This window comes from Borostomias antarcticus (genome assembly GCF_949987555.1).
Source record: "Borostomias antarcticus genome assembly, chromosome: 14".
In the NCBI taxonomy this organism is placed as follows: domain Eukaryota; kingdom Metazoa; phylum Chordata; class Actinopteri; order Stomiiformes; family Stomiidae; genus Borostomias; species Borostomias antarcticus.
Window position 1 is genome coordinate 10,185,024 of NC_140247.1, and position 15,504 is coordinate 10,200,527.

General features: G+C 48.6%; 2 protein-coding genes across 2 annotated transcripts in view; both read left to right on the forward strand.

Moving 5' to 3' along the window:
- Window positions 1–6,236, forward strand: part of cacnb1 (calcium channel, voltage-dependent, beta 1 subunit) — a gene marked incomplete at both ends in the record, with an annotated part of 29,075 nt that extends 22,839 nt beyond the window's left edge. Inside the window, 7 exons of the mRNA XM_084448799.1 lie at window positions 527–546; window positions 2,199–2,279; window positions 2,796–2,854; window positions 2,981–3,090; window positions 5,412–5,563; window positions 5,701–5,796; window positions 5,955–6,236. Coding sequence (XP_084304925.1) covers window positions 527–546; window positions 2,199–2,279; window positions 2,796–2,854; window positions 2,981–3,090; window positions 5,412–5,563; window positions 5,701–5,796; window positions 5,955–6,236 — 800 coding nt within the window. The remainder of the gene's footprint in view (window positions 1–526; window positions 547–2,198; window positions 2,280–2,795; window positions 2,855–2,980; window positions 3,091–5,411; window positions 5,564–5,700; window positions 5,797–5,954) is intronic.
- Window positions 6,237–11,646: 5,410 nt separating this feature from the next.
- Window positions 11,647–15,164, forward strand: arl5c (ADP-ribosylation factor-like 5C; the record flags this gene model as incomplete). The annotated part of the gene is made up of 6 exons (XM_084448696.1): window positions 11,647–11,692; window positions 12,170–12,230; window positions 13,383–13,530; window positions 14,174–14,257; window positions 14,760–14,911; window positions 15,116–15,164. 6 exons carry the CDS (start codon window positions 11,647–11,649, stop codon window positions 15,162–15,164), a joined length of 540 nt encoding a protein of 179 aa, XP_084304822.1.
- Window positions 15,165–15,504: the final 340 nt, after the last annotated feature.

The window sequence follows — 15,504 nt, forward strand, 5'->3', positions numbered from 1 at the left end:
TGCCCTTCTTTAAGAAGGTAACGCCAGGGACCCCCCCCCTCCACCCCCCCCCCACCCCCCTCGCCATACGCTACTACAGCTTCATATGTAACCCCCGCCTCTACTAGCCCCGCCCACCTGACGTGTCACACTAACTGCTCAGAACTGACCCGCCCTCTTCCTGCTGCTCGCACCCCCACTCTAATCCTGATTGCCCCACCCCCCCGCCCCTCAGTCTCTGGTCACTATGGTAACGCCGGGCTATGTTTGCGTGGGTGTTTCCGTGCCGGTCATCTTGGAGAGGGGTTGAGCCGACATCTGCATTTAAAAAAAAAAAGCAAGACAAACCTTCAGTACAATCCCTGTTTGATGATTGGACAGCCCCTCTCCCGATGCCCCCCCCCCCACCCCCCTCTAATCCTAACTTGTCAATAACAACACGTTGGCCTTGTGCTCCTGTCTCTGTTTGTTTTGCTCTTTCTCTGGTGTGTGTGTGTGTGTGTGTGTGTGTGTGTGTGTGTGTGGAATGACACCATAGGCGGTCCAGCTAAACAGAAACAGAAGTCGGTGAGTCCGTGCAGTTTTTCTCTAACGAGACTAACCTTCAACCTGTCATCTTTTATCCCGTCTCCTCCTCCACCCTGTCGGTGTTGTGTGTCCATGTCTGTTCTCACGTCAGCTGATGCTAAAAGAGTAGCGCTAATTGGGCATGGATGCTCTGTCATCGGCGGTCTTGTCGAGTCGGGTCGCGAGACGTCTGGAGAAATCACGTTCCTCTTTAGGATTTGACCGAAGCCTGTTGTGTATAATGTCACTCCTCCACAGTGCTGAGTGGGTAACGCGGGCTGTCAGAGTGCAGGTGTAGGCGTGTCTGGGATCCCGGGTAACGCTAACGAACCCTGATGTGTTTTCATTTCCATTGGCGATGCCCGCTTTGAGTGGCGGAGAGCCACAGTTGGCTCCTTCGACTGTCCGTCAGTCGGATCGTATGGGAAACCACACACTTTCTACCGATATCGTGCCTTGCAAACATTTCAGCAGCTATTGATTGCGGTATTACCTTACCTCACATTGTACTAATGTTATTCAAGAAGATAATGATGTACAGTTTGCTGCACTGCCCCTTCAGATATAAGGACCATGTGGACAGTCTGAATGTGTACAGTTTATACCTGTACGTACGCAGTGAATACTGATGAGGTGAAATGATCCTGGCTCGCTCGCCATTATGTAATGTAATGTTGGTGGAGTGAGTAGGGCTCTCCAAGCCTCTCGTCTGCTTTTACCGTAGTACACAGCGTGTGCCAGGAATACAGATCTGAAAAAGCACTGTATTCTCCTGCTGCCAGCCTAAAGCATACTGTAGGTAACTGCCCCCCCCTCCACCCCTCCACCCTTTTGTCATTCCAATTCAGTCGGTTCCAACAGAGGACAGATGCATTTATGGATGAATCATATCTTTATCATTCATATTGACGGTTTATGTACGCTTATTGCTCGCGCACGTGTGCTGGAATGTGCTCCGACTTGTGTGGGTGTTTTGCATAAGACTACATGTCATCTGCGTATAATGTGTACATTTCTACAGTACATACTGTGCATAACACTACGAATGTATTGTAGACAAACACATCTGAGCAACTCTATATGGTCAGATATTTGTATACGGGCAATTTACTGTTAATTCATATAAGTGGAGCAGAGTTGATTGACTGTGTGAAGTTGTTTTATTCCAGAACCACAGTTACATCATCCCAGGAGAGAGAGACCTTTTACATTAATTATGTTCCCCATCACCTTACTTAAACTCACTCTGCCACACTGGCTGCCTGATAAATTATGGATTGTCTAATTTGTTATGACTGCAGACAGAGACATTCAATTAAATGAGAGCTTTCAAAGAGAAATGGATGTCTGGAGTTTCTCCATTTATTCTCTCAACAAAACGAACGGACTTCATGTCTGGACGGACGAACCATTCATCATTGTGATTGTGGCACGTTGCGCAGGGAGTAGGAGAGGTTTAGAGAAAGGGAGTGGGTTATTGTGTTTGTGCCTAGCTGTACGGTATGTTGATTTATGTATGAGCGCGTTCGCGTGTGGCTGTATAGATTTGATTTGTCAGAGACTCTGTTCGCTTCACGCAGCTGTGCCGAGCGTAGGTGTTGAGACCCAACACGGTGCCTCACCCCTCTCTCTGCGCTCTCCCCCCTGGTCAGATGGAGCATGTCCCCCCCTATGACGTGGTCCCCTCCATGAGACCCATCATCCTAGTGGGGCCGTCACTCAAGGGCTATGAGGTAAGGAAATCTCCCCTCCACACTTTCTCCACACACCTGTTATATTCTCAAACTTTATTTATAAAGCACGTTTAAAACGACTAAAATCTGCCAAAGTGCTGTACAGGTAAGTGAAAAATAAATTACAACAAAGACACAACCATACACGCACACACAACAATACCCACAAATACAACAATACACACACTAGCCTGGGATGCTCAACTAAAATTGAAGGCCAGGGAGAAAAAGTGGATCTTCAATAAAGATTTAAAAACATTGAGGGTCTGGGTGGATCTGATGTGGAGGGGCAAGTTGTTCCAGAGCCTAGGGGCAGCCGCCGAAAAGGCCCGGTCACCTCTGGTCTTTAGCCTAGTCTTGGGCGTGTCCAGTAGCAGCTGGTCAGCCGACCGTGAGGCTCTGGCTGGAGTGTGGCGATGGAAGAGCCAAGTAGAGGGGGGCCACACCATTCAGTGACTTCCATGACAGTAGTCCTCTTCTCGTCCTCTCCTACCCCCCCCCCCCCCCCCCCCCCAGGTGACGGACATGATGCAGAAGGCTCTCTTTGACTTTCTTAAACACAAGTTTGAGGGCAGGTGAGTTGTAATCTCCCACAATCGCCTTTCTGTATTAAGGCAACTTAATCTCTATTAAACATCTTATTTGACGCACGCTGCATCCATCCAGTCGATGCTAATCAGCGGATTCTCCATGCCTTGCAGGATATCCATCACGCGCGTGACGGCAGACATCTCCCTGGCCAAGCGCTCGGTCCTCAACAACCCCAGCAAACACACCATCATCGAGCGCTCCAGTACTCGCTCCAGTCTGGGTAAGACCCCCCCCCACAACCCGCACGTTCGCCTGAACACCACGACCCACATGTCCACCTGAACGCCAGAGATTATTTATTTATGTATGTATGTATGTATGTATTTATTTATTTATCTATTTATTTATCTATGTATTTATCTATGTTTTTATCTATTTATTTATCTATTTATTTAATTTTAACTGTGGTAATTGTGAAAGTTTCCTATCATCCATTTGGATATCGTGTTGTTCCAGTTCCTCTCAATTTTTTGTATACGTTGATATTAGCACCTGGATGACCTTTAATACGCCGATGACCCACTGCCTAAAACCGGAGGGGGTTAGTTGTTACTTGTATGAGAATGTATAGGAGATGAGTGAACGGAACCCAGATCAGCTCTCCAGGCCTGAGCGGAGATGGGACATTTGGGGTCTTTGTGTTTCGTCCACACAAACTCTAGGGGTGACGCTCTCCCATCTGAGATGATCTTCAGTAGCTGGAGGATCTTAGATCTGAGGTGTCTACCTGCTCCTCCTCACACAGTCTGGAGTCTGATCTGGCTTCTTCTCCTCTTTTTTTTCGTCCTGTCTTTCCTGTCTTTCTCACCCACCCATCCTCCCCTCCCCTCCCCTCTCCTCCTCCGCCATGCTGTCCTTCCACTCTGTCATGACTCAGACCTGCTGGGTACGTATGCTCTCCTCCCTGGGGGGAAACGGTCACAACCCCCCCCCCTATCCCCCTCCCGATTCTCTCCCCCTCCCTCCTCTCATCATCCTCCCATACTGTATGTCGTCGTGCATCTGCCTGTCTGCCTGCCCGCCATTTTCAATGTTCCTCACGTGTGTGTGCGTGTGTGTGTGTGTGCTCGCGGCAGCCTGTTGCCTCCGATAAAGAAACCGATCAAACAATGTCGAGGAAAGTGGAGACCGACGGCGCTAGCGAGCGCGTGCGGTGGGGGGCGGAGTTCCAAAGCTGCCGGGGCGTCGGCCATCTGCGCTCTGGGGGAAATGTGAGAGGGTCCCTGGGGGGGCAACTGTGGCCAGGCAGGAAGCTGATACCCCCAAACCACCACTCTGTGACCCAGAATCCCTACTGTACATGTATGACTTTACCTAAGAGGAGCCTGCACACATGCTTAGATTTTAGACTTAGACTTAAGATTAGACTTGACTTGCTTAGATTTATTAGGCTATTATCCATTATTATTACACTGTTATTATTAGGGTTATTATTACCCAGGAAAAAGTTCCATGCAGAAATGCGGTGGAAACAGGAAGTTCCTCAGGCTTTCGTTATTTGAGGTGATGAAGTTTCTCATTTCTCTTATCGTTCTCTCGGCGCCCCGGTTCCCTTAAGCGGCTCCGGGTTTAATCCCCTCCCTCCCGGCCCCACGGAGGCCGCCAGCGATCAGCGGCTCTGCCTCTCTGCAGATTACCTGGCCTCTCTTATCTCTCCCAGAGGCCAGGGTGACGGCGACACATATCACGATCCGCCGAGGCTTGGCCGGGGGTCTGGAGACGGGCTGGTTTATAATAACCGCGCCCCCCCCCCACCCTCCCCCGCTAATTTCAACACAACTGAGCTCATGGCGGAGGAGCCAAGTGAGAGTTTCCACCGCTGAAACCGTAACCGGCTAAGGCCTCGATCACCGACAAAGAAAACACCCCACAGATCCCGACGCGTTAACCTGCTTCTACCGTTCGTCAGCGCTAACACCCGCTAACTTTATGCATCTTCACGTGCAAATGTTTAAATTTTTCTCTTTTGCTTTACATGGTCAGAAAGAGTATTTTTTAATTATCTGAAGTGCCACAGGCATCTCATTCGCAAGAGCCTCTTTCCTTCCTGAGTTAGTTGGGCTATTACTTGTCGTTGGTAACCTTATACGTCTCGCTCTATCGAACCCGGCGCAGCGGAACTCACTGGAAGGTGGCAGCGGAATGAGAATGCTCCAGTGTTCCATTTAGCAGTGCATAAATGGAACGTCAGCTGTGATGGGGTTCCTATGGTGGAACCCTTTAGGCAAATTGTGAAATGCATGAAAATATTGACATTGTGTGTGTGTGTGCGCGTGTCTGTGTGAAATGAGAGTGTATTGTGTGTGTGTGCGTGTGTGTCTGTGTGAAAGGAGAGTGCATTGTGTGTGTGTGTGTGTGTGTGTGAGATGACAGCGCATTGTACATTACGGAGACCAGAGTGTCAAAGTGCCAGCAGCGACACATCTCAGAGCTGTGGCGAACGACGGAAAGGAGATTTCCATTTCAGAATCTCTCTACCCTCCCTCGCTCCGTCGCCGTTGTCGCTAACGACGCCTCTTCCCCTGTGCCCTGGCTCTTCAGCGGAGGTGCAGAGCGAGATCGAGCGCATCTTCGAGTTGGCCCGCACCCTCCAGCTGGTCGCCCTGGACGCCGACACCATCAACCACCCCTCCCAGCTGGCGAAGACCTCTCTGGCCCCCATCATCGTCTACATCAAAATCGCCTCCCCTAAGGTACCCCCGGCACAGCTCACCCACTGTGTAAATCTCGCCACTTCACAGTATGAAAGAGGCTATTTAGCGAGCACACGAAATTAGTGTCAGTTAGAGCTTGACACTCTAAGTTGTTGCTGGCGCCTGTCTTCCTTCAGGTCCTCCAGAGGCTCATCAAGTCCAGGGGGAAGTCCCAGGCCAAACACCTGAATGTCCAGATGGTGGCGGCTGACAAGCTGGCCCAGTGCCCCCCTGTGAGTGTCCCCAACCGCCCCCCCCCCCCCCCCCCCCCCCCCGGCTGTCTCTCTGTCCCTGTGTGTTCGTACGTGCCGTATCCCTCCGCCCTCGCCCCCGTGTGTTTGTACGCGCCGTATCCCTCCGCCCAGCCAAACTCACCCACCTCTGTGTTTAGGAGCTGTTCGACATCATCCTGGACGAGAACCAGCTGGAGGACGCGTGCGAGCACCTGGCCGACTACCTGGAGGCGTACTGGAAGGCCACCCACCCCCCCAGCAGCAACCCCCCCAACCCGCTGCTCAACCGCACCATGGCGACCGCCGCGCTGGCCGCCTCCCCCGAGCCCGTCTCCAACCTGCAGGTACAGGTGCTCACATCCCTGCGCCGCAACCTGGAGCTCTGGCCGGGCCTGGAGGGCCCCGTGGCCCCCGAGAAGGAGGAGGAGCACGCCCTCTAGAGGCCCCCAGGGGGACCGGTGACGACTCCCCCCGAAACGCACGCCCCGAATCCGGCAGCCTGCTCTTCAGATACACCCCCTCGCCCCCCCCACCCCGCTCCCCTCCCCCGCCATCTTGAGGGCGGAGAGCGAACGCACACACACACACACACACTCGCACGTTCAAACCCAGTGTCCCTCATGCATCCATACTGTATATAGAAACATGCCACACACGTCAACACAAGAGGGGGAGGGTGAATATTCTAGAAAGTTGAAACGGGTCCATAATATTGGATCCAGCACCTGTACACACACACACACACACACACTATGTAGACAAACACAGACACACATACGCCACGCACACAATCACAACGCTCCTAACAGCGAAGGCACTGCACATGTACAGCCTGCTCAGTTGGATAACAACACCCACACACAAAACGCCGAGAGAACACGGGTTCTCGCAACACAGAGTCGCAAGAGCGCCACACACAGCTCATAGCAAGTCGAGCCACGCCACTGGATCCAGACCAAATCTGCAGGGCCTGCGCTCTTTGACGGCATCGGAGGAAAAAGGTTCTCGAATGAGAATTACACGGTCAAATTACACTGTAATGAGTTGTGACGATGAAAAGAAAAGACCTCTGGGCTTAGTGGGATTGAAATCCTCCCACCCCACCTCACCCCAACCCCCAACCGCCCGCCCTGGCCCTCTGTGTTCTGTGATGGAGGGAGGCGATGGCGGTCCTTTGCCCCCAGCTCCCTTATCAAAGGGCTCCCCGGCCTCCTTCCAGTCACTTATCGTCTGGGAAACGGAGTCTGCTTCGCTTCCCTTCTCCGTTGTTGCCATGGCACCGCCCCTGAAAAGCGACAAGTCATCTGGGGGCGCACGGCGTGTCGTTGCTGTGTGGCTAGTCCTGCGTGGCTTCCTCCCTAGTTCCTAGTACGGGCGTCGTCGTCGGTAGGGGGGCTGTGTGTGCTTGCGCCGTGTGACTAACTGTTTCGTGGACACACGCTGTGTTTCTCCCAGCAAACCCTGCCTGCTAGATGTATGCAGGAACAGTCATGTCTGTGTTTTCAAACGGTCAGAGCTGAAGCTTGGATGATCGTGATCATGTAGGCACTGTAATGATGACACAACCTCACATGTACCCTGATGCGTGACCTATAAAAGTGTTATAGTGCCATCTAAACGCTAAATCATATAGCGAATTAGACAATAACAATCCTAGCGATTTAAACCTATAAAACACAAAAGCGGTTTTATAATGAAACATCATTTTAATAGCTGTTAAGAAATGGAGAGTACTCATTTATATTATTATCTATGCTATAATTTATCAGCCAGAAGATGGCGCTGTTGGCATGCTGAAGGAGCGACAGGCACAGATTACCCCTTGCTGAATCACTAACCGGCTTTTCTTACAGGTGAATGTGTAGATTTCAGTCTAACAAATGGGCAGGTTGTCTGGTTCTTTTTGATCTATCTGTGTGCGTTTGTGTGTGTGTGTGTATGAGACAACGTGTGAAAGATTGTTATGTAAATACGATGTAACATGTAGTGTTATCAATGCTTTCAACGCAAGTTGGAATATAGTAATGAAATAACTGCTTGTGTATGATAGATACATTAATTGCTTGTGTGATGTCTCTGATCAAAGTGAACGCTGCTCGACTCGCTCCCAACCCTGTTTGCTCTGACTGAAGCCTGTGCGATATTAACCATGTTGACTAACCCACTGCTTGGCCTTGCTCTGCCTACTGTGTCTCTGCATGTGATTGGGGCGTGGCATGGGCGTGGCACGCTGCAGGGGCCGTACCTGGTGCACGGCGAGCAGAAGCGCGAGGGGCCCCTGTCAGAGCGCGGTGGCGGCGGCGGCAGTCTCCATGACTACCAGGGCGACGCGGGCGGGCAGCAGCAGCAGCATCATCAGACGTACCTGCGTCCGGCACGCGGCCGGGCCGGTGGGGGTGGGGGGGGGCGGGGCTTTTCGCGGCAGGACACCTTCGATTCGGAGACGCAGGGCAGCCGGGACTCGGCCTACACCGAGGCGGGGGACTCGTGCATGGACATCGAGACTGACCCGTACGAGGAGCCGGAGCCCTACCGGGGGGGGGGGGGCGGGGGAGGGGGCAGCCGGCTCCACCTGGCCCAGCACCACGCCCGCCAGGCCTCCTGGGAAGACGAGGGGGCGGAGCCGGACCAGGAAAACCTGAACCACCCACCGATGCCCAGCCAATCCCAGCAGCAGGGGCGCGCCAAGCTGAGGGAGAGGTACTGCCAAGACCCCGGGGACACTGGTGCCAACATGGGGCGCAACAAGAACCAGGAGGATTGGGGGAGGGACGTATACATCCGCTAAACACACATCATACCCTGGGGGGGGGGGGGGGGTGGACAGACTGGGGGAGGAGGGGGGTAGAGGGAGGGGAGGAAGGAGGGAAGAGCAGTGGCGGGGTTAAGGACCGGGGCTCGGGGGTCTACAGGAACACAAGGGCGCATTCGGGGGCCATGCCAATCAGAGGCTCATGAATTAATCTGTTTACAACCCCTATTATAGAGGTACTTTCTCATTCTAGAGTACGCTGTAAAGAAATACATCCACTGCCAGATGCCATCCTCATCGAGTTATTCTAGAAATTCAATTTATGTTTTTGAAAAAAAAGAAGAAAAAGTTAGGTCTTTTCTGTTTCTTTTGTTGCATGAATATCATGATATCCTACCGACAGCAGGGGGACAGTTACTGTAATGATTGTGAATTTATGATTGTGATCTGATCTGTATGACTCAATCTCTCTCTAGTGTAGAATGTGATGGCTGGTAAGAGCTGTAGTATGTCATGTCTGTCCTCTGCAGTCTTAAACAGGGTCTAATGTCCCCATGTACAGTTTCAGGGTCTGTCCAGAGCTTCAGGACTTGTGTTCGCCCAGTTTCAGGGGTGGACACAGAGCTTTTAAGTCTCTCGATTTCTTCATCACCCAGACCTTAAATCTATCTGGTTTGATTTGCCATAAAGGTAATTTATTGAGATAAACATTTTATTCTTGTTACCTGAACAATGTCAACAGTACAAAAAAACACCCCAAAGATACTGTACTTCACCCCTGACCTGCTTCAGCCATAGCATTCTGATAGCTGTACTGTACCTGTCTGGTTCCCCATCTGTTCGGTTCCCTGTACTTAGAGGTTGCCGTGGGTGATCGCTTTGCTCCTGTAGTTCTTGTACTGTCATTTCTTTAATGTGGTACAGTTAAGAAACGGCACTACAGTAGAAGAAGTCGTGTGAATGAAGTGTCCTAGTCTCACACCCTCTGGTTAATTACTTCAAGAAAACTCCAATCACAAGTGCCGGAATGTCTCGCCAAGCCACGCCCACCTTTTGTCCGGGTGGGATGTCTTAACTCTCACTCTGTTTCCACGCTGTATCCAATGTTTCTCTATATGTCCGCTAGCTACTCTGCACTGTAGCCCATCCTGTCGCTTCATCACGGTTTATTTTCACCAGCTTGTCTTGTCTGGTTTACCAGGGCGAACCGATGGTTATGAAGAGTTGTTTTGGATAATATATCACTCCCAACTTACACCCAAACAGCTAGCTTGTCTGAATAGCAAATGCCATGCACTTCTATTCTTGATTTCTGACTGACTTTAGTGTTGTTTTTTTTCTGTGGACGATTGCATTTTTAAATCCTCAGTTGTTGAGATAGTGAGAGGAGTATCTATCTAACGGGGTGGGGGGATTCGATACGTACATGGTCTTTACTCAGTTATCTAAATGGGGAATCCATGAATGTCTTTGGTGGGCTCCTTCTGCCCACCCCTGTCTTCAGTTAATAAATGAATATTAGATAATGATCCGTAAATAATGTTATTGTTGCGTTATCGCAATTGTTAAAAAGATGAAAGAACATGTATCATTGGTGCCTGATTGTAGCTACATTTTGCTTTTTCTGCCTTTCATTTTTAATCTGTGGATAAATTCGTATTTTAATTAAAAATTGAATCAGAAAAAAACATTGCTGAGAATTCAGTTGTCATTCTTTTGATACAAGGGCAAGGAAATAGCTTATTGTCACAAATACATGGTAGGTATAGCCTATTCTCCGTGTGAAAATACACGATAGGCCTACCACAGCTTTCAGCTCTACCAGACATTGCTTTTGTTATGCAGCTGCAGGAACTTGAGGTGAGAAAAACAGGAACGATGCGGTTTAACATTTGAAACGTTGGGTGCTTTCCTCGTCTCCTTGAATGCGCTGCCCCACATCAAGGCCACTGGGGGCAATTGAGGCACCAGATGAGGATTGATTTTGGTCATAAAACAAGTAGCCTAGGACTTTGATCCCCACATAAGTCAAAACATGCCATCAATTCACATGGATTTGTCAAGGATGTCACAATGTCGCTACAATATTCTCAATATTATGTGACTTTGAAAAAAGAAAAAAAAAAGAAAAAACTTTGGACTTTTAACTCCCTTTGTTAAATTAAAATTGACAAATACTGAATGGGAATGAGGAACACTAAAACACAATAGGCCTACCGTCAGTGGTAAACCCAACAAGATGAAAACTTCCAACCCAAGCCCTATTATAGATTATAGGCCTACACAATTTACCCATCAGACCAATTATTCAGAGTAATAGACTGATGTCAACAATGATGGAAAATATGGAGGGAATTTAAGGGAACCACTGTTACGTTTCACTTTTGGTACTCAAAAAATAAAACCCTCCTAAATTGAAAATCGCAGTTGAAGAGAGTTGCCTTTAGTTGCGATTTTCAATCTAGGAGGGGATTTTTTTGTGTACCAAAAGTGAAACTCGCCATTTTTGGTCTCGTGCGTGTTTATGAGGGGGTAGCCTGCTTCTCTCATTATCCCGAGATCTCGCTCTCCACAAACAGTTGCATCCCTGGTTATTTAAGTTTTGAAATAAGTAATTAGATTTTGATACACTGGATAGACAGAGTTTTCGCACATTGGCCAATGGAAGGTTTTAAATAAAGAAAACACCGGCGCCTACCGCACAACACCAGGAAAACAAGGTACCCAACATCATAGAAGACCCAGCCCCCCTCTGACGAGGCACCGGTGGAATTCCTTTACGTCGCCTCCTGTGCCATGAGTCATGACGTCACTCTCCTCTCCGCTGAGAAAGATTAGAGAAAATATCACAGTGAGACAGTTTGAGCTCAGTACAGTAAAGTAACCACCGAACGGATGTGTAGCATTGACATTGCTTGCTAGCTAGCTGTTAGCCTTTCATAACACCAGCTAAAAGGTGGATGCTTGGTAGCTAACGTTAGAAGAGAAGGCGGTGTAAAAACCAACGTTAGCTGGCTACGCTACAAGCTGTTTTCGAACCTGAAACTTCACGTTATTTTGTTTTTGGTTGTGCGCTTCATCACTTCTGCCGTAACGAGATGGGACTGTTTTTCACTAAGTTGATGACTGTCTTCGGAGATAGAGGTAAAGAGGGGTTTCAATTCCTGCCATAATTTAGGCTAACTAGCTTGCTGCTTTGTACAAAAAAATCTTACCCTTGTTGGGATATAACAGCTTTTGGGCCGATATTGTTATTGATTGGGTGGGCAGTTTTTCATGTACAAGTCCCCTTTGTTTGGATTTTATGTTTATTTGTCAGAATCTGGAACTGTTCACTAAAGTTAATCAGGGTTCAGGCAATTGACAACGTTTTCATTATTTGCGAAACTTGCACATTTAAATCGAGAGATATAGAGACAGTCGATCCTACGTGTCCGTTCCATGTAAAGCCAGCCAAGTCTGTCTTCTCAGCTGTTTGTAGGGATGGGGATTATGTAACACAGATAAAGGAATTACCCCCGTGTTTTGACAAAAGATAGGATTTTCCTCTATGGTGCAGAGTTCACTAACCCCTGTGGTAGGCTATCAGTCAGTATTCCAACATGTTCTTTTGTCTCCCAGAACACAAGGTCATCATCGTGGGCTTGGACAACGCTGGGAAGACCACTATCCTCTACCAATTGTGAGTGTTTATCTCACTCTAAGTCTTAAAGGAGTAGTAAAGGGAAAATCATGTTTAGCCCTGTTTTAAGGTTACTTATGATCATATACAATGGTTCAGATCAAAAAGTACTTTTGAGAAAGTCTGATAATTGCTCTACCACCGTTTAGGGTCATATAATGTATGTGGGTGGGCACCGTGAAAAATAATTCAAAAACATGTTAAACTCTTAAATTCAAAGACAAGAAGTTCACCAAGGAGTAATTTGTGTCAGTTGGTGTTCTGATATCAAATTCGCCTCAAAGTATGAATCCTGTAGGGTTTTATTGATCATTTTATGAAATCCATTGACTTGTATTGACGACCGTGGTAGATGTGCAGATCAATCCGCAGAGGGGATTCAGGAAGCGGAACTAATTACGGTAGCTATTGTTAATGTTAGCTAGGCTAGCTAGTTTGCTCACTGCTCATGCTACTCTTTCGCTCACAGACAAGGAAGCTCTAGGCTACAGTTCAGAAAACGCTTATCAAAATGGCTGATCTTGAAGAGTAAGATCAGGAGGAATTAGACTTTGACGGAAGTGCTTATTGTTTCGAGCCTGCCCCAGATCAAGGCATTGCGCGAGATCGGAATCAGTTCAAACGGAAGTTTACACACGTATGTGCTGCGACTAAATAGTGCTATGCTAAATATTTTTTTAGAAAGCCTTTCCAGATGAACTAGAATCTTACTTTATGGCGAATTATATGTCAGAACGCCAACTAACACCTCTGTGAGTTTCTTGTCTTTGAAATTGAGAAACGTTTAACATGTTTTTTGAATGATTTTTCACGGTGCCCACCCACATCCATTGTATGACCAAAACGGTGGTAGAGCAATTATCAGACCTTCTCAAAAGTGCTAGTTTTGTCAACTTTTTGATCTGAACCATTGTATGTGATCATAAGTAACCTTAAAACAGGGCTAAACATGATTTTACCTTTACTACTCCTTTAATTCCTTTACCTCAAATACATGCGTATTTCAATGTGTAGTGATGAGAAAATTACGGTGGAATAATCATTCTGACAGACATGTAAATGATATCCACTTTTGTCCTCTCTCTCTCTCTCTCTCTCTCTCTCTCTCTCTCTCTCTCTCACACACACACACACACACACACACACACACAGCTTGACCAAGGAGGCGGTTCACACCTCCCCCACCATCGGCAGCAATGTAGAGGAGATCTCTGTACGCAAGACGCGCTTCCTAGTGTGGGATATCGGAGGCCAGGAGAGCCTAAGAGCCAGCTGGAACTCTTACTACTGTCACACAGAGGTACCGATCAGCTTTCATTTTTCCTTCGAGAGCAGGTAGTCCTACCCCCCCCCCACCTGGAGACAATATGGTTGTCAATTGCCCACAGTGACCTCCATAAAATAAGCTATCATACATTAACCTACTTTTAGCTGACATTATGTCCTCCTCTCTGTCTCCATTGATAAAGTGTTCTGGTACATTATCAGATGAGATACTGACACGGCCCCAGTCAACACCAACCAACACCAACATCAGATTGGTGTGCCACAAACATGTCTATGCACTAATGTTTGTTTTGTCCTTGTTATGGCACCTTTGCACTGTATGTAGCAGCCTGTACTGTATGTCCAAGACAAATTTCCCTCAGGACAAATAAATGAATCTTGAATGTTAATTGTTGGTGACTGTTGGTGTTGGTTGGACAGATTTTTCTGGTACATTATCAGTTAGAGTTTAATGCATATCAGTCTGCCGCTTCCCCCAGTCTGTTGTTCATTAACGCTAATGAATAACACTGCAGCGCTGTCACAGATGTTAGGGTAGAGACTGTTGACGTGAACTCTCTGAAGCCGGGGGTTGTCTGAGGATAGTTTGGGTGGCGCGGGAGGGAGTGAGTGAGTAAGTCAGAGCGCGTTAATCGTCTTGCCTCTCTCTTTCTCAGATTGTAATCTTGGTGGTCGACAGCACCGACCGAGAACGCCTCACGCTGAACAAAGAGGAACTCCACCGTATGCTCGCACACGAGGTAACAGCAAACCACCGAGTCAGGGGGAACGGATAACATTGCATAATAGGGGACCTATTTATAATGGTGAAGTTTCCCCTTCCATAGTTACCCCTTCTTTCCTCTTTTCCTGTCTATGGCGTTTGACATACGTACGTCCGTTTCCAAAGAACAAAATGAAACAAGAACCCTTTATGTAGCTACATATATTCCGTCACGACCAACCTTACCTGTTGGCCTGGCGTACCTGGCCAGGCATCGGCGCGGAGACGAGTCACATGTTAGGATGACTCATCGCCGCCTCGATGTCGAAACCGATATACAAAACTTTGAGGGTGTCGTTTCAAAACTACCAGTGTATCGACAGATGTCTTTGTTCAGCTGATGTTTTTTTTCTCCAGTTTCCAGTCCTGCAGACGTGCGGTGTCTCAGTAGATTTCCGCAGGAAGGAAGTGTACAGCTACAATGTTGACTATGACAACAAGATTGTGATATCTTTCTGCCCTACCTCTGTCTCATGTAGGATCTGCAGAATGCGGCAGTTCTAGTTCTGGCCAACAAGCAGGATATGAAAGACTCCATGACGGTGGCCGAGATCTCCCAGTGTCTCACGCTCAGCTCAATCACTGCTCACTCCTGGCATGTCCAGGCCTGCTGCGCGCTCACCGGAGAGGGGTGGGTAGTCACGACCAGCCAACCCCACAAAGACTAGCTGTTGCTCAGGCGACGGCTTATGCGGTTATCCTAGTAAACACCGAGCCCTGTCTGCGGGAGCCACCATCTTTACAATGCTGTAATTGTACTTTCACGACAACCATCATTTAGTCAGTCGGGGGATTTTCTTTTGTCTGACCCCTTCTCTCTCTCCCAACCCTGCAGTCTGCCTGCCAGTTTGGACTGGATGAGGTCGCGCGTGCTGGCCAGCTAGAGCGCCTTCAGTAGTTTCGAATGCGGATACTTGAACGGAACCAGGACAGCTGGCCTATCCCTCGATCCAACCCACCCCTCAGAGTGCCCAGATCAGGACCAGGACCTTGCCTGTAGGGCAGCTGACCTGTTGAGCCCTGGGGATGGCCGTGGCAGTCATCTCATGCCTTACCCAACGACGAGACTGTGTGCAGGGGGCTGATTAGGGTCCAGGCCCGCCCAACGGAGAAGAAGGCAATACGTCAGGATTTATGGCTATGTGTGACGACATGCACAATTTTTATGTGTGTGTGTGTGTGCGTGTGTGTGAGAAAGAGCGAGAGAGTGTGTTTTAAAGGTCC